This window comes from Monopterus albus, unplaced genomic scaffold (genome assembly GCF_001952655.1).
Source record: "Monopterus albus unplaced genomic scaffold, M_albus_1.0 scaffold117.1, whole genome shotgun sequence".
Taxonomy (NCBI): Eukaryota; Metazoa; Chordata; class Actinopteri; order Synbranchiformes; family Synbranchidae; genus Monopterus; species Monopterus albus.
The window spans coordinates 561,866-580,496 of record NW_018127997.1 but is presented as its reverse complement, the minus strand read 5'-3'; the positions used below and the strand labels follow the sequence as shown (position 1 = coordinate 580,496).

General features: G+C 39.9%; 1 protein-coding gene across 5 annotated transcripts; it reads right to left on the bottom strand.

Annotated features, from left to right (window-relative positions):
* Nucleotides 1–5,244: 5,244 nt before the first annotated feature.
* acbd4 (acyl-CoA binding domain containing 4) lies at nt 5,245–18,382 on the bottom strand. 5 transcript variants are annotated; one of them, XM_020611755.1, is made up of 11 exons: nt 18,341–18,382; nt 17,030–17,180; nt 13,388–13,508; nt 11,307–11,391; nt 11,001–11,124; nt 10,523–10,663; nt 8,932–9,029; nt 8,475–8,661; nt 8,099–8,310; nt 6,879–6,938; nt 5,245–6,354 (listed from the first exon to the last, which is right to left on the bottom strand). In XM_020611755.1, exons 2-11 carry the CDS (start codon nt 17,118–17,120, stop codon nt 6,226–6,228), a joined length of 1,248 nt encoding a protein of 415 aa, XP_020467411.1. In that variant the 5' UTR covers nt 17,121–17,180; nt 18,341–18,382; the 3' UTR covers nt 5,245–6,225. The 5 variants fall into 5 exon arrangements, with proteins under 5 accessions (XP_020467411.1, XP_020467408.1, XP_020467407.1 ...); XM_020611752.1 differs by having other exon boundaries at nt 18,232–18,375; XM_020611751.1 differs by having other exon boundaries at nt 18,236–18,375.
* Between the last annotated feature and the right edge of the window lie 249 nt (nt 18,383–18,631).

Genomic DNA, 18,631 nt, shown 5'->3' with positions numbered 1-18,631 from the left:
AGTTAGGAAACATGTTTCCCTGTACAATGAAATTCTTACTTTGCCATCCACATGAATGCCACAAAAATACAAGTGAAATATAAAGTAGATAAATAAGTAACACAAAATCTAGGACACTTTAAGCAGCAAATGCAGCAATATAATAAAAATATATAAGAATATAACAGAGAATGTATGCTGCAAGGGAGCAGCATGTGCAGCAGTCAACAGTCAATGTGCAATTATGCATGTGCAAACTGAGAATGTAAACAGTACAGGTCAACAGTACATGACCTATTTCCTGGTAATAAACTCCTGTCAGCTGTTTAGGAGTCTGATGGCAGAGGGAAAGAAAGAGTTTTTCAGTCTAGAGGTCCTGCATTTCACACTTATGAACCTCTGTCCAGAGGGTAGGGAGGTGAACAGTCCATGCTGGGGGTGGGTGGGATCTTTGAGGATGGAGGCAGCCTTCCTATGCACCCTGTGGTCATAAATGCTCTGCAGAGAGGGCAGTGGAGTCCTGGTGATCTTCTCCGCAGTCTTTACCACTCTCTGCAGGCGCTTGCGGTCCATAGCAGTAGTGCTGCTTTACCACACAGTGATGCAGCTGGTCAAGATGCTCTCAATGATGCAGCTGTAGAAGTTGCAAAGGATCCTAGGCGACAAACCTCCTCAAATCAAACATGAACAAATCAACAGACACACATATGCATGTACATACACACAGAGTCTGAAATAATAGAAATAAAGTGCTAATAAATGTGTTCATCATTTGTAAAACGTATCCATCTGCTAATAAACGCGTCTCTAGATGAAAGGTATGTTTGTGATTGCATGTTATTTTTACTTTGTCAGTGTGTGCACGGCAGACATTTCAACACGAGCCTGAAAAAGTTCGGTCGCTGTCCCCCACCGCCCCCTAGTGCGCATGTGCACAGGGCCTCAGAATGAGGAAGCAAACCCGGAAGAAAAACAAATTTGCCGTGTGCGCCAGGCGGGCAACATTCAGTGGGGAAAATAAATAAAGGAAATGAATGTATTAATGTTATGAAAAACGTTCTCACAATAAAGATATTAAAAAATCTCCCACCTTTTCTCCTGAATACATCCGTGGGAAGAATGGTCTCAATCTTGTGATTCGGTATCCAGCTGTTATATTAATGGGACGTACAAAGGTTGAATTTAGTTTGTTATAATCCGTCCTGTTGGTGTTTGTGTCTGCTTTGGCACCATGAAGATAAACGAGAACACTACTGGAGGGACACAAAGTTGTGTTGGTTCCTTCCAATGCAAACCACGTGGCCAGGTAACGTTAACATTAACACCTGATGAGTGTTGTTACACACACAAAGCCTGTCACTTTGTCTCTTATTTTCCTCTGCTGATATCTTGCAATGTCATTTCTTTACTATCAATGTTTAAACATGGGTGGTGTAGAAGAGAATTATTTATGTAGAGATACTGCTTGCAAACCAATGATGGTAAGATGATGTCATGGGGTAGGACTGGATAAGTCTAACTTCTTCCTACTCCATTCAAGCATGTACTAGGTATAAGCATATGTGTAAAATTTTGTGTGTTGACATATCAACTGTCTTTACATGCTTGAAAGAATAAATCAAAACAAATCAAATCAAACACTCTGTGACTCATTTTCATACTGCAACTGTCTGTTTTATCCACTGAACATTGCACTGTAATTAAATCCTTCACTACGTGCACCGAAGCCAGCCACCTGGGTCCGTCTTTTCTTTGCTTGCTCATACCCGTGTCCGAGCAACCCTAACATACCTAAATAAAACAGAGAGAAAAAAACCTTTGGTTGAACTGATAATACAGCAGTGGCTGGAAAGATAAATCTGAGAGAACTTCTTTTACCTTTGTTAACTTTTATTCTAAGTTAGAGTAACAAGTTTTTAACATTAAGAATTTTTACAATGCGTACATAAATAAGCTAACACATTGTCCAAATAACAGAAGCTTATTTAATACAACTTATTATAGGATAAAGTGAAAAATGATTCAGTGACATTTGCTTTACGAGGTCAACACTGCTTTCAAGTTCTGTCCTTATGGCTTCCAAACCATTCCTTCCAGACATTTGTACCATCATCCATCAGATTTGTTAGGTTAAAGTGTTTATTAATAACTGGTAATCATTGGATATGATATGAAAATAAGACATCATTCTTTCTGAGGTCATGCACTAGTAAAATCATTCAACCTTTACTTACAGAAAACCTGTTTAATTTGACTTTTTTATTTTTTGCCAGAGTGCACATTCATCATCTTGGATAAGCAGCGATGGGCAGATCCCAGTATAGAAGAGGAGCAGTGCATGGTGGGAGATGTCAACATGTTCTTGATGGACCCAACAGACCTCTCCTCGGCTGAGCTGGAGATCATGATAGCAGATGATGCCCAGTGTGCTTATCTTAAAAGTGATTGAAAATCTAAGGCTGAGCAAATATCTACAGGCAGCCTGTGCTGTGGTTTGTACATCTCAGTCATTTCCTGTGTACATCTCTTTATATCTGGACTCTCTATTCCTCTTGTTTTCTACAGAGGCAAGGGCACTGGGAAGGAGGGCATTGGGAGGGGAGAAATAAGGATGCTCAGAGGGGAAGGAAGTGAGCATCTGATAAAGATGCTCAGATGCTCACCACACAGTAAGGCTGCCCTTTAGTGGTGGCACACAGCATTACACCAATCTTACCAAGTGTGACCCATTACTGCCTGCTAGTCAAATGAATGGCAATTAACCAGTGGGCAAGTAACCAATATAAGGCTGAGAACAGAAGTAAAGAAGTAATGTGCAATCAGGCAAAGGAATGTGCCTTAGGAGTAAAAATAAAGTACTATACCAGAACATTCAACTGCCCCCAGCACATTACAGATTAGTGTTAACACTCCCATAATAGTAAAATATTCAAAATGTTTGTTTATATATTAGTAACCAAACTGTTTTTAAATATATTAGTAAAAGCTGTAGATAGTGCAGTTGTGTACATATTCCTATGTACCTGTACTGTCTGTATTTGTGTAAATGTCAAATAAATCTTTTGAACTTCATTAAAAAATATGAGTATTTAAACCTATGTAGCAATATTTCTTTCTTGCTACATAACAAAGTGAAAATTTTCATTGAATTACATATTAGTCTAGCTACAGTATAAATGATTTATTTGTGGTTTGTAGTGGGAACTTACTTGGCATCTCCCTAACTAAAGATTTACATGGGCTCTCTTACACCTCTCCAAAAAGGTCTTTTGTCATACATGGCCACGCTGTCTCGTTCAAAAAGGGCTAATAGCATAGCAGTCACTAGTAGTAGTCATTGTGAGGCTCTTTTCCACCGAGACTACAGTTTGAGGTCAACAGGTTATGGATCCAAGTGTTTCCCCTAGGTTTACAGCTTTGGGGGGCAGGACATAACTTGCTCTTTCCGCATGTCTGTGCAGGGCTCACAATATAATGTCAAAAAAGAACACATTACAGTAACACAAAAGCTTGCATGCTTTGAGTATAAAACTGAATTTCTACTTGGCAGGCATCTTTTAGTAATTCCCAACAGAACTTAGAAAACCCAGGTGTAGTCACTGAGCTCCCCCAGTGAGTCCATGTGCAGAATATTTTTTGTCTACTGCTCAGGAATGACTGGCTAGATTTAAACATATAGTTTATTCTTCTTTGATGTGGGTTTTAGACCTTTAGTCCAAGGTTTTACCAAACTATGTTTACAGTTGCATAAAGTTTATTAAGCATTGATGAACTTTGCATATACTATTGAGGCACCGTATCATAGAAGGCGTGGGTGTAGATACATCTAGTCCTGAAGCATCTAGCCTATGTGATGGTAAGACTGGCACAGGCTACAACTAGAATATAGCAACAAAAACACATGACTTTACCTAATATTTTGTGTAATATTTAGAAAAGTAAACATTATAAGACCCGTAAGGTCACGTGTTATTGCTGGTTCAGTTTAAAATATCCTTAAAAAAATTTAAAATGTGTAAAACCTATAAATTAAAATAAAGCTAATAAGTAGTGATAATTTGTTCATTTTAATCCTTTGTCCTTTATCCATTTCATCCTAAAATGATGGTTTGAAGAGCAGACTCACACTAAGGTTTCTTGCTCAGATGGTTTGAGGGGATCCAGCCCTCGACTTCTTCTCTTACATTTTTACATATTCTCACTGTTTAACTGGGGCTTGGGAGGAATGGGGGCTTTATTAACTTTAGAATATTCTTTGTCTTTGTTAGCAGGTAACTTCAGCTTCTGTATATCCTCCTTATCAGAGCTTTCAACGGTTGCCGCTCTTACGCCTGTGGTCCTGGGCTTCTTTTAGAGCAGTTTTTTGTTTTTTTTTTGTCTCTGTATCAAAGGGGAGATGAACTCTCCTGGCTGTGACCGTTAATGTGCTTAATCAGTGCTACTAGCCCTGTTTAGGGCATTGTTTTACATTTTATCAATGTGAAGCATGCATCATCCTTGTGTTATGTGGAGGTATTCCAGATGTGATGTGAAGGTAGCAGGTGTTTTATTTCTCGAAGGTTAATTTAAATCTTACACCACTGGAAATCACTCATTATTGTGTGACTAATGTACGAATTGGAAGCAATGCAAACTCTAGGTGTGAAACCAAGCCGGTCTTGACCTAGACTAAGTGTCTGGCCTACTACAAAGAAATAACACAAACCTTAGACATTTTGAGAGCTTGTGATATTATTGCTTATGTAGAAAATCGCTTCCTGCCCTCCATTTTCAGTTCATGCTACAGCAACAAAGTGACGTGAGGTCATATGCAACCCACCTGTTGGAGTATGTCTTGAGTTAAATAAGCTGAGCTATGGAAAGGGAGGTGCTGTTAATGTGCTGTGTGTCACGCTAATACCAGAGTCGACATGCGCTGAGTTAAGATTTTATGATACAGTGGATCACAGTAATGATAACATACTGTACTTTGATTTAATTTGAATTTTGAGTAACATTAGTTCCAGATCTGGTATTCTATTTCATAAAGATTAATTGAATATTACCCTGATTATGCTTTTTTTTTTATCTGATGACTGGAGAGAAATGAAAAACTGCTTGTTGGACAACCGCATATGGACATTCATCAGACGAGCAGAGGATATACAACAGAGGAGAGCATCATCTGATCTGTTGAGAGGGTTGGTTAACGTTTATCTCTTCATCACCCCATGCAGAGAAGCCAAGATCTCATTCAAATTAATGGAAAAATGAAATCATACTACCCGGGTAGACTTGATTTAATTTGGTTTGTTTTGTTCAGAGCTCAGAATTTTCTTATGTGATCCTATTGCTCTCATCAGCTAAAGTGTTTGAACACCGGTCCATGCCTTCATCCTCCATCCAAACTGAGAAAGACACTTCCTTTACAGTCTTTAATTACATTTCCCTCCTCAGTGTACTTTATTATCCTGTTGTATCTGGAGTCACAGTAGGTGAAAGTTACACATGTAACATACCCATGTGATTTTGTTGACAATGACACTGGATCTACAAATTATTATTTTAATTACTGTACAAACAAACATAATTTCAAGGTAAGACTGACAAATAGTTAGAGGTAAACAATCAGAGCCTAAAGATTACTGTGAAAGGACAAGTGCAGCCACATTCTCAGCCAGTACAGAGCAGCTCGCAGCCATCTGACAAATCATGTCCAGTCTGTTCCTTTGTCATTCACAGTGCAGTGTAATATTGTAGTTAATGGACATTTCAGAGACTGTGTTCTTACTGCTACTTAAAGGGCAGATACTGCTGTTTTTGACAAATAGTTTGATAATATTCTGCATTAGAAAGGCAGAGCTTATCATATCTCAAAAACAGAAGGAAAAGTAATAATGTGCATTATATGTGAACAACTTGGATAACCTAATAATATAGTCTTGTATTTAATTCAGGGTCCTCATGATCACTACAAGCAGTTTTAAGGAGATTTAATAAATAACTATATCACGTTGAGCACCCGATTCCTGATGGACCCAGCTGATGGACTCATCTAAATAATTAAAAATTCGTTTGCTGTAATGAGAGAAACATTCTGGATCCTGATGTCTAAAACACAGCCAGATACACTTGTCTCCAAACAGCCACGACCAACAAACCTCTCTTCCACAGACCGAGGAAGAATGAAGCTTTCTCCTCAATTCCTATTCCAGAAATGAAACTTCTTGCACAGATGGATCACTGCGGGTGAATTTTCAGCTTGGTTCATGAAGATATGTGATCTCTCCTCTGGGTTTTCTTCAACAAGTAGACCAGAGCCTGAGCAACAAACGGCCATAACAGGAAGAGGAGGACAGTTGGACCCGACACGTCAAATGGCCAGTACCTCTCCTCCTGAAAGAAAAATCAAACAGAGCACAATGTAACAAAACAAGAAGAGAAAGGAGCTTTGTGAAAGCCTCAAAATGTTTAAAGACATGATACAACATTACAGCAGCTGTAATTTGGTCATAAACAACTGAATCTGTTGTCGTTCCTTGAATTTGTCTGATAATTCTGGCATTGGCCCTTAATGACAGAAGGTGCTGAATCTTATTGTGTCTCCGGTTGCTACACTAGGGCTGGGAGAAATAAAAAAAATCCATTCACTTAATCACAATTCATATCTTTTACAATTCTGAACTGATTCACAAATGCTAAAAATGTATTTTTGCAATAATGTTCACAGAACAAAAAAGGTAGAACTCAACTAGAAGCAACCTACTAAAGTACTAAAGGAAAAAGTATTGTTATGCAGAATGGCACATTTATATTATTGGATTTTAATTACATTATTGTGTTCATCACATTTTTAATGCTGCTAAATACTACTCAGGCTATCTAGCAGACGTTGAGGTGAGATGCAGCTTCCCTCCTACCTGTTGTTGTGAAGCTGTGGCTGCACACTGGAGACAGGGTCTCCACTCTGAACCTTGGGCCTGTCACAAAAAGCGGCAGTAAGCTCAAATCAGTTATTCTGGTAATATTCAGTATTTTTTTATTGTGTGGCACAAACCAAAAAATGTCTACTAGTAACAAGTATTGTGTGTATCAAAACCTGATATAGTACTGTATATGTTCTTCCTCTGTGCCACAACCTTCGCTGTTGTTCAGAAACATCAGTGAACCGCACTGTTGCACTGAGTTCTATGCTCTTCATTACCATTTATTTTGACTTCGCTATCAGTCTGATGAACACTTGTACATTTATTGTCATTGTAACACTTACAACGAAATTTAGTTTGGAGCCAAGGGCCCCGGCGTGCATATGCGAAGCCATCACGGGCAATTTGGGGGTTTGGTGCATTGCCCAAGGACACTTTGACACTTTGACTGCAGGCACCGAGATTCAAACCTCCAACCTTCAGGTTGGAAAACGACAGCTCTACCCACTGCACCACTGTCGCCCCTTACTTACTTACATCCTTTATTTTCAACAACAATGTCTGAAATATACACATTATTCAACAAAACAGATCGTAATGAAAGACAGGTTGTGAAAATGCAATGAACAATGCGGGGTGCACTTCCTTTTTAGAAGGCTTTGGGCCACGAAACAAGTCTTTTTGTTTATTTTGCTTTCATTTAAACAAAATTCAGACACAACAGTTGAATGGTTAGACTAATTCTATTGAATTTCAACATACAGTATCAGAGCTTATGTTGTCTAGTTGAAATAAGTAACCAACCTGTTTGGAGCAGGTCCTTAGTGTGTTTTGTAGATTTTGTTATGTCAGCATTTTTTTTGTTTTAAATCAAATCAAATCTAATGTGTCCACTATGCATGCCATGTGAGAAAAAGAAAATGTTCATATAAAAATTTGTAATGAATACCTGTATTTTAAGCATTAATGAGGTGGGAGAGTCTTCTCATGGCTCTTATGTGTTGTAAAATCATTAAATGCACAAAATAAAAGGTCATTTCAGCTAAAATAATGCCAAGCTACTTTTGACACAGGACTCTTGCATGTCTGTCATTTCTATGCTGTAGAAATGGTATTAAATTTCAACAAATCAAATTTTTACAACCATATTTAAATAAATGTCAACAGTTTGCTTTCACTGTATCAGAACAGAATGACTGTTATGTTAAGCTTACATATGTGGCAGCAAGCCTCTCCACCACCTCCAGCCTGTCCATCACACTCCTCATGTCCTCCCTGAGCCTCTGTAGGACCAGGATGATCTGCTGCTGCAGCTGGGTGTCATAGGGCCTCTCTGCCCCAACCTCGGAACCATCTCCTCCACCTCGACCAGCCCCACCACTACCACTCAGGGCCGCCCGCCTTGGACTGCCCTGAGGAATATCACCTGTGGATCACAATATAGTCCTGATTTACTGGACAAACCTGTTACAGCAAGTGTAACAAACATAAAGCAAAGCACTTTTAGAAGTACCCTTCCTTTTCCTGCAGAAAGTTATGTTTATGCTATGTATGAAAGAAATGTTTGACGTGTCAGCGGTAGCAGCTTACGTTCTCTCCAGTTGTGGTAGGACCCTTCCCCTCCCCTGTCTCGGCTCCTCCTGATGTGACCCTGACCCTTTCCATCTTCGGCTCCCTCTCCACCTTGACCCGCTCCGACCTGTCGGGCCTCCAGATGGACAGATGATTCCATGGACACGTGGCCGTTTTGAAAACTATTGGACTTGACTACTGAAATCTGTGAACAAAAGTCTTTCTCTGAAACAGTCTTACTCTCCATTTTTATACTTTTCATTCTGTGCTATCAATTTCATCTCCCAACTCACTGCAATACTTATCGCGCTGTGTCCGACACTGAGCAGTCATGTTAACATTTCCACTGTTGGAACCTGACAAGCTGTACACCTCATGCTTCCCATAATTATTATATTATTATGGTTGGTTACATTTTGGTAGGTTCCTACAATTTCAGCATATCCACAGTTTCGAGGATGTGAGTGAGTTGTACCTTGATGTTGCTGAGTTGCTCCACTGAATCGACAGAGTCACAGAAGACCTCGCTCTCCGAGTCGCTGGTCGGCACCAAACCCTCAGACACTCCAGAGTCTGCACCAGCACAACAATTAGTTTGGATATGTGAAAACAACTGGTTTTAACAATTCGCTCCAATTTTTTTGTACCTTCCAGGTGCTTACACAAGTAATCAAGTAATGTGACAGTGGCGTCTTCACCCCCTCTGTTAGCTCCATAAGCAAACCGCAACAGGTCAAGCACGTCCTGGACTTTATCAGTCAGGATATGTTTGCACGTTTATACTCGTTTAGCGGGGGATACATTATTGACTTTTTACTCACTAATCATTTTTATCTCAATTATTTTGTTTTCATAATCGTTGGAAGCCAAAATCATAATTGTAGACAATATGCAATTAATCACCCAGCCCTGTCAGCAGGTGACCAAAAACCCAAAGGTCCCTCTTAAGCTACATTTCTACTGTTGGATCCCGACAAGCAGTACATCCCATACTTCCTTTAACTTTGTCATTAGGTTACTGGTTGTAACAATTATATGGGCTGAGCTACCAGTAACTCACTCCCCGATTCTGAGTAGCTCACCTAAAGGTTATAAAACTAACAACGTTACGCAACAGAGTTTCACCCAGTAAACCTGCTCAAACTGCAATCCAATCAATTAAACAGATGTCCCGCCCTCCGCTGGCACATGATTATTTGCCAATCACCTGTCAATCACATGAATTATGCTGATGTCAAGTTTGTTTACATCAGTTATGCTGCTCAGTGATGTTAGCAGCTCTTTTGGACAACGTTGTGTTAAGCCTTAAATGTCTTCACTTATATGAAACGATAAACATTTACTGTACAAGAAACAGTGGGTCTGTTTCCATGGATTCAGTGAGTTGTGCTGTGGCCAATGGAAGTAACACTTCACCAAATTCGTTATTAGCAGTTGCTGTTTGCTATGCACCATTGGCTGTATTGCCAACTGTCAATGCATTGGTTTGATACTTCGTCAGATACTGGCGTTATAAGGAGTGTCTTTTCTGAGCAGGGCTGCAGGATGTTTATTTGCAGTGGACATCTGAGTTCATGATACCCTTGGAATGTGTAAGTAATATAAAATGTTTAACATGTCTCTTTTAATCAAACTGGGGCAGTCAGGCACTGAGGAGTTTTAAGTAGCCTACCTTAATTGCCTCCATTGTTGTCTGTTTTTACAGATGTATTTTTTTTTCACTTCAATATGAGTTTACAAGTCACTAAAATGTGAATGAAGGGTTGGGAATCCTTGGGTTGGAAAGCCACGTTTTCACTGTTTTTACAGCCACTACAGTCCATTCAATCTATAAAGTGCTGATATGAGAAAGTAGGTGCATTTGAGCTTGGAGATATGATGTGATGACACATTAAGTGGTTACACAAAACAATTTGCTTATTCAGCTGGTTTGGTTTGGAGATCCGTTTGAAAGTTAAAACATGAGTAGCACTTAGCCGCAAGTAGCTCTTTGAGTAAAAAAAAGGATGGAGACCACTGGTGTAGACATAATCGCAGGCTAGAAAAGAGGTGTAAACATTACTTACCATTCGGTATAGTGTTGGCAGTAACCTCAGAAAGGTTGAACTCCTGATCTGGATTCTCTGGAAGAGAAGAATCCTCCTTGGGCCTCTCCTGCTCCTCATCCTTCTGTGCTGGCCTGTCAGGATCCTTGTAGCCTTTAAGACCTAAAGCAACAGACCAACACTCTTTTCATTTAGACTCTCCAGGAAGGTGTGTGTTAATGTGGAAAGTGATTGAAATTGTTGTGTAACAATGAGAGAAAACTGCTTAGAGAGAAGTTCAAACCCAGCCTACATTCTCACACCTCCACAGAGCTGACGACTCACTGAGTGAAGTAGGTGTGGACGCTGCACACTTACTAGCTCAATTGAAAAAAATAATCATAGAAGCCTTAATAAAACTGTGTCAAATGCTTTGAAACTGTGGAGAATTTAACACAACTGCTTCATAATGATTGAGTGCTTCAGAAAGCTTCGTTTAACCCATCACTATGTCACTGACCTTCTCTGAGCATGAGAAGTGACCCTGGAGGCCGTGGCATGTCATCAATTACCAGGTAGAGAGGCTCAAAGTATTGGAAGAGTGAGGCTGTCTTCTCATTCATGGGCATGGTGTTGATGACCTGCTGAGTCAACAAAAACCTTTATCAAATCTAAATATAGATTTGTGTAATCATCCATCATGTCAAATACGTATTTATTTGGAGACATTCACTAAAATATAAATGTACTTCCAAATGACTTATTTTCACCCGCAATCTTAAAAAACGCAGTCATGCTAAAAATATTAGTTGCAATGGTCATGTACCTCCTGAGCTACTCTCTTCATCTCATCCACGTACGCTGCCATGGCACTCTCACTGCTCATCTCTCCCAGACGGCTCCAGGCATCCCTAACACAAGTACAAACAGTATAAACAAAGATCTGTGACATCTGATTAATCCACAGTGCCTATGGCCATACTGTATACTACTACTGTGATATGCAATGTGGATTTTAAGCCAGCTTTTTCAGTTTCAAAAATTTCAGAAGCTTGGCTAAGGAAAATCAGCTTTCGCTGTTCTCAGGCTTATTCAGTGTAAACAGGATAAGCTCTCAGATTTAAATGGGGCTGGAGCAGGAAGCCACCCAGTGATATCAGAGCAATTACAATACAATATAGCAGAATCTGCACTATATAATGTAAAGTTGCTTGAGAAAGGATTCCCAACCCTTCATCTTTTGCACATTTTAGTGACTTGTAAACTCATATTGAAGTGGAAAAAAAATACATCTGTAAAATGTGCAACAAGTGAAGGAGTGTGAATCCATGGTGACACGACTGCATCTATTCATGTGAAATTCAGAACAGCTGATATGTTTAAACAACTACATAAAGTCATGTCACGTGATATGTGAACAGGGACATTTTTAAATGTTTTGGAATAAGACAAATTTAAAATAAACTGATGTATTTTGATCAAAAGGACACTGATAATTATTCAGACAATTGTACTTAATTATTTGCTGGTATGTGTTAAACAATTGATATTTGTAGGAAAAGACCGAGAAACTAAATGTGGAGAATGTCAATCTTGTTTTAAAAACTGTCATTTGAATATTCTGGCAAAGCAACAGAGGAAAAGAAACTATGGTAGTAGAGCCAAGATTAATACCATCACTGACCCACAACCAAACCAGTCATGCGTGATGATGTTACAGGCGCCATAACCTTCACCAGACTCTGAACTGTGAGCACAGGATGTACTAGAGGATGTCAGGCCCTCACGCCACCCTCATGGAGTCTGTTTCTGACACTTTGGTCAGAAAGATGCACACCAGTAGATGCTGGAGGTCACTGTGTAGGCTTCTCACAGTGCTCCTCTTCTTCCTCCTGGCACAAAGGATCAGATACCGGTGCTGCTGATGGGTTATTGCCCTTCTATGGCCCTGACCAGCTCTCCTGGTGCAATGGCCGGTCCCCTAGTGTCTCCTCCATGCTCTTGAGGCTGTGCTGGGAGGCATAGCAAATCTTCTTGCAACTGCAGTGTTTCCCATACACTGATTTATTTGTGCCACAATATCAACATAGACCACCACATATTGATTTAAAATGGGTTAAATCTTATTTCAATGTAGTGTGTAGAGCATGTATTTGCTCAGTCCCTCACTTTATTTCTCTCATACACACACACAAACACATGACAATGGACTGTCTGTGAACAGCAGCTCCTCTCAGTGTTTAACACAACGCAGAGCTCCAACTCTTCTAATACGTTATTAGCAAGCTAGGAGTTAGAATACAGCTGTAGCCAAGGTCAGCACACTGTATATAGCAAGGATATATACTGTATATGGACTCCCCAAGCTACCACCACAATAAGCAATTCTGTGGGGAAACACTGTATTCCATGTATGGATGTGCCATCTTGGAGTAACTGGATGACCTGTGCAACCTGACTGGGCTGCAGGTACTGCCTCATGCTACCAGTAGTGACTAGGACACTAACAGACCGTGAGAAGAATCAGTTAGGAAGGATAAGGAGCATGTGGCTCTGGCCATCACAAGTAAAACCATTCCCTTTTGGGGGGTTGCCTTGCTTTTGCCTCTTCATTGCACCAGTTTTCTTGTTATCTTACAAAAGGACATTGGGATCCTGTGTACCAGAGTCAAAGTCCTTGTGTGTTTGAACATACTTGGCAAATAAAGCTGATTCTGATATTGATTCTTATTGTGCTGACATTCCATACAAAAACCTAGCTAACTTATGTTACCGTGACTGCTGGTATACATAATGAAAACCACCCATAACATTTAAAAAGCATTTCTGAATGGAAATCTGAAGGACAGTATAAAATGTATGTCTGTGTATTCAAGAAGACCACTTATCAGGGCAACACATACAGACCATTTGTAGCGCCCCACTGGATCCCAGAAGCCAGGTCGTGGCATTGTACAGGGCCCACAGACTGCCTGCTTGTACAGACTATAGAAACGCAGCATCACATCATAGGATGGTTTGTAGGAACCTGTAGGATGACAGACTTTTATCAAGTTTAACTGTTTGTTACTGTGTGAGATATGAAACCAAGAGTAAGGAGGGTACATTTCCAACGAATTTGGACAAAGTGTGGTCAACGGGTTGTTAGGGTTAAACTATAAAATCTATTTACTGTTATACCTCTAAGATACATTTTTCATTGTTTTGTTACTTAATGCATGTGGTTAAAAAATATGACTCAGATTCATTCATTTGAACCATGCCTTCCTCTGATTGGATGATCAAATCAAATTTTATTTATATAGCACATTAAAAAATAGTTTTACCAAAATGCTTCACAAGCATCTAATAAAAGCATACAACTTGAGCCATTACAAGCCCAAAAATTAAAGCATCAGAAATATACCAATTTAAAACATCATAATAGAATAAAAACATATTAACATATTAAAGTACAAGCAGAAACCAGAGGCCTACCTGGTTTCCAGCAAATATGTGTCCCTCTGATTATGAGGCAAAGGCCCGTGTAAATAATTGGGTCTTAAGTAGTGTTTTAAAAGATCCCAAGTCTGATGGTAAGTTCAGACCAGGACGCAGAGCTGCAGTCTAAAGTGTGATTTATGGTTCCATGTTGAATCTATGTAGAGACTTCACCAGTGGCCTATGGCATTGTGAGCATTTATACTTGTGCCCTGGTTCATCTCTGCAATTACACCACCAAAACACTAGTAGGCAGTAAGGTTTCTATGCTACTGTGTTGCGTTTATTTGCCAATTATTAGTCATTTCTGGTGACTGAAAATGAAAGGGTCATACAGGAGGTAAACCTAAGAGATGTTAAACAACAGTTATTTTTACTGAAATTACTACAACACAAATAAGGGAGAAGCTGGAGGAGATGGTCTGCACCACCACTGAACCAACTGAGGCAGGACCAGGTGGGTTTTCTCTGCTTGTCCAACCACTGACAGTAATGAACATGGAAATGTGTTGCAACCAATCATAGCTGTTGCGGTCTCTGTCACCAAAACGTGTACTTACATTTCTGCAGTGATTCGTGTCAGGCTATGGCGTAGGGTATGAGGCTATATGTTCAGTGCAGAACCATAAATCCTGTTCAACATGGGTGATTTTAATATTCATGCAGATGCTGACAATGACAGCCTCAACAATGCATTCAGTTCATTATTAGACTCAGTTGGCTTTTCTTAAACTATAAATAAACCCACTCACTGTTTTAATCACACTCTTGATCTTGTTCTGACATATGACATCGAAACTGAACACTTAATAGTTTTTCCCCAAAACCCTCTTCTGTCTGACCATTTTCTAATAACTTATGAATTCACATTAATGGATTATACTCTATGTGGGAAACAATTCCACTACAGCAGATGTCTATCTGACAATGTTGTTACCAAGTTTAAGGAAATAATCCCATCATTATTTACTTCAGTGGCATGTGCCAACACATTGGAAGGCGGCCACCTGAACTTTACTCCCACACAAGTCGATAATCTTGTTGATAGTGTTGACAGCAGTTACTTTTACTGAAATTACTGCAACACAGGTAAGATAGAAGATGTCAAAGGAGATGGTCTGTATGACCACCAAACCAACTGAGGCAGAACAAGCGGGGATTTTCCGTGTCCATCCACTAAGAGACATGATCAAAGAAATGCGATGCAACCAATCATAGATGCTGTCTGTGTTGCAGCAACATGCAGATACAGTGCCTTGCGAAAGTATTCGGCCCCCTTGAACTTTGCGACCTTTTGCCACATTTCAGGCTTCAAACATAAAGATATAAAACTGTAATTTTTTGTGAAGAATCAACAACAAGTGGGACACAATCATGAAGTGGAACGAAATTTATTGGATATTTCAAACTTTTTTAACAAATAAAAAACTGAATAATTGGGCGTGCAAAATTATTCAGCCCCTTTACTTTCAGTGCAGCAAACTCTCTCCAGAAGTTCAGTGAGGATCTCTGAATGATCCAATGTTGACCTAAATGACTAATGATGATAAATAGAATCCACCTGTGTGTAATCAAGTCTCCGTATAAATGCACCTGCACTGTGATAGTCTCAGAGGTCTGTTTAAAGCGCAGAGAGCATCATGAAGAACAAGGAACACACCAGGCAGGTCCGAGATACTGTTGTGGAGAAGTTTAAAGCCGGATTTGGATACAAAAAGATTTCCCAAGCTTTAAACATCCCAAGGAGCACTGTGCAAGTGATAATATTGAAATGGAAGGAGTATCAGACCACTGCAAATCTACCAAGACCTGGCCGTCCCTCTAAACTTTCAGCTCATACAAGGAGAAGACTGATCAGAGATGCAGCCAAGAGGCCCATGATCACTCTGGATGAACTGCAGAGATCTACAGCTGAGGTGGGAGACTCTGTCCATAGGACAACAATCAGTCGTATACTGCACAAATCTGGCCTTTATGGAAGAGTGGCAAGAAGAAAGCCATTTCTTAAAGATATCCATAAAAAGTGTCGTTTAAAGTTTGCCACAAGCCACCTGGGAGACGCACCAAACATGTGGAAGAAGGTGCTCTGGTCAGATGAAACCAAAATCGAACTTTTTGGCAACAATGCAAAACGTTATGTTTGGCGTAAAAGCAACACAGCTCATCACCCTGAACACACCATCCCCATTGTCAAACATGGTGGTGGCAGCATCATGGTTTGGGCCTGCTTTTCTTCAGCAGGGACAGGGAAGATGGTTAAAATTGATGGGAAGATGGATGGAGCCAAATACAGGACCATTCTGGAAGGAAACCTGATGGAGTCTGCAAAAGACCTGAGACTGGGATGGAGATTTGTCTTCCAACAAGACAATGATTCAAAACATAAAGCAAAATCTACAATGGAATGGTTCACAAATAAACATATCCAGGTGTTAGAATGGCCAAGTCAAAGTCCAGACCTGAATCCAATCGAGAATCTGTGGAAAGAACTGACAACTGCTGTTCACAAACGCTCTCCATCCAACCTCACTGAGCTCGAGCTGTTTTGCAAGGAGGCATGGGCAAAAATTTCAGTCTCTCGATGTGCAAAACTGATAGAGACATACCCCAAGCGATTTACAGCTGTAATCGCAGCAAAAGGTGGCGCTACAACGTATTAACTTAAGGGGGTTGAATAATTTTGCACGCCCAATTTTTCAGTTTTTTATTTGTTAAAAAAGTTTGAAATATCCAATAAATTTCGTTCCACTTCATGATTGTGTCCCACTTGTTGTTGATTCTTCACAAAAAATTACAGTTTTATATCTTTATGTTTGAAGCCTGAAATGTGGCAAAAGTTCGCAAAGTTCAAGGGGGCCGAATACTTTCGCAAGGCACTGTACATTTCTGGAGAGGTTCACATTGTAAGACGTAGGCTATGATGTAGGATACAAGACTATATGTTACCTACACCCTAGGTATGGAACAGATTTAACACAGAACCATAAATCAAGCTTTGTACAGTCTAAGCAGCAACAAATTTTCCATCATATGGTGTCTCATATGTTATGGTTGCAAAATGCTACGTACCATTTTTGGGGAGATTATGGATGACTTCCACAGCAGCCTGAAACTGTTTCTGGTGGTCAACAAGAAGCTCTGCCATAGCTGGGACTGGCATGACACTGACTTGTTAAATTTATCAGGTTGGATATAGATGCAGCTAAACACACGCACACAGCTGTAGCAGGAAAAGAGAGTTAAATTTAAAAAATTAACATTATGACTTACGTCACAAGCAACACTGAACACATTTGCTGTATTTAGTCAGGTCAATAAGTATTTGGACATTGACACATTTTGTTCTAATTCTGCCTCTGTCCACAATATGAAATGAAGCAATCAAGATGTTACTGAAGCGTAGAGTTTCAACTTTAATTCATGGAGTTTAACAAAAATATGACATTGACGACAAGCAGTCTCGTGGTCAGGTGTGGTATGTTCCCTTGTTATTTCATGACAAATTAGGTAGATAAAATGTCTGGACTTTACTCCAAATTTAGAATTTGCGTTTGGCTGCTGCCCATTGGACGAGGTGTTGATGTAAGTACAAGAGGCCATCGTAAAAAACAAAAGCAACATATCTGCAGAAACTTTAGGAGGAGGAAAAGACGAGCTGCAGCAAAGAAGGAGAAGGTGTGGGTCTACCAAAATCAGTTTCTCCTCCATTTTCTTTGCGGTCTTGGTTCTCTGCAGTTGGATGCGCCGAGGTGACGTCACAGAGCGCTACGCCTTAAGTTGAACTTTTGCTGATAGGCTCGTGCTCCAACATACAGATCTACTTACTAGTGTTTACTAGCACAGGAGTGTTCATACTACCCACCGCTGTGTGTGTCAGGTTCATCCACAACATATAGGGACTATAACTACTTTAACCGTTTACAGTGCTGCTTTCTAATGCCCAATACCGTATCGCTAAATTGCAGTTTAGTTTGATAACAAAACAAGAATGCAAGGTACAACACATGGGAGCTAATTCAGCTTTCTAAATTAGGAAACCCAGTATATAATAGCTGCCGTTAACTTGCTGCACTGTCCTAGCCCAGTGGCTGTGCATCCTGTCACCTGCAATCGGCAGTATCACAGAGAATACAAAAATAATAATAAAAGCAACTACGATTTCGACTATTTGGTTAGCCTTGTCCTGGACTGTCTCCTCAGGACAGTACCAAACGGGGCTATTTCTGGGTTTACTTCAACGACATCGTTTATCTGCAAAACTACTCACGCACCTACCTAAGCTGGTACTGATCTACTCTCTCCAGCCCATGGTTTCAATAATAGATCCTTCGGTATATAGTTTACACACAAAACTTCCGCGTCAAATCACTTGACACGTACTTGTCTTCCTCTTCTTCTTCTTCTTCTGTTGTTGCTTCTTCTTCCTCTTCTTCTTCTTCTTCTGCTGTTGCTTCTTCTTCTCCTTCTGTGGTGTTTTACGTTAGTTGGCATCCTAATGTTGCATTACTGCCATCTTGTGTCGTATCTTAAATAGTTTTTATTAGGTCTGTTACCCTCAAGTAAACCTATAACACTGTTCTCCCTCGTCCACTCCCTCCGAATTCTACTATACTTTTTAACTTTATATTTACTAACCCTAATTCATGAATCTGAGTAAACATATCTAGCCTT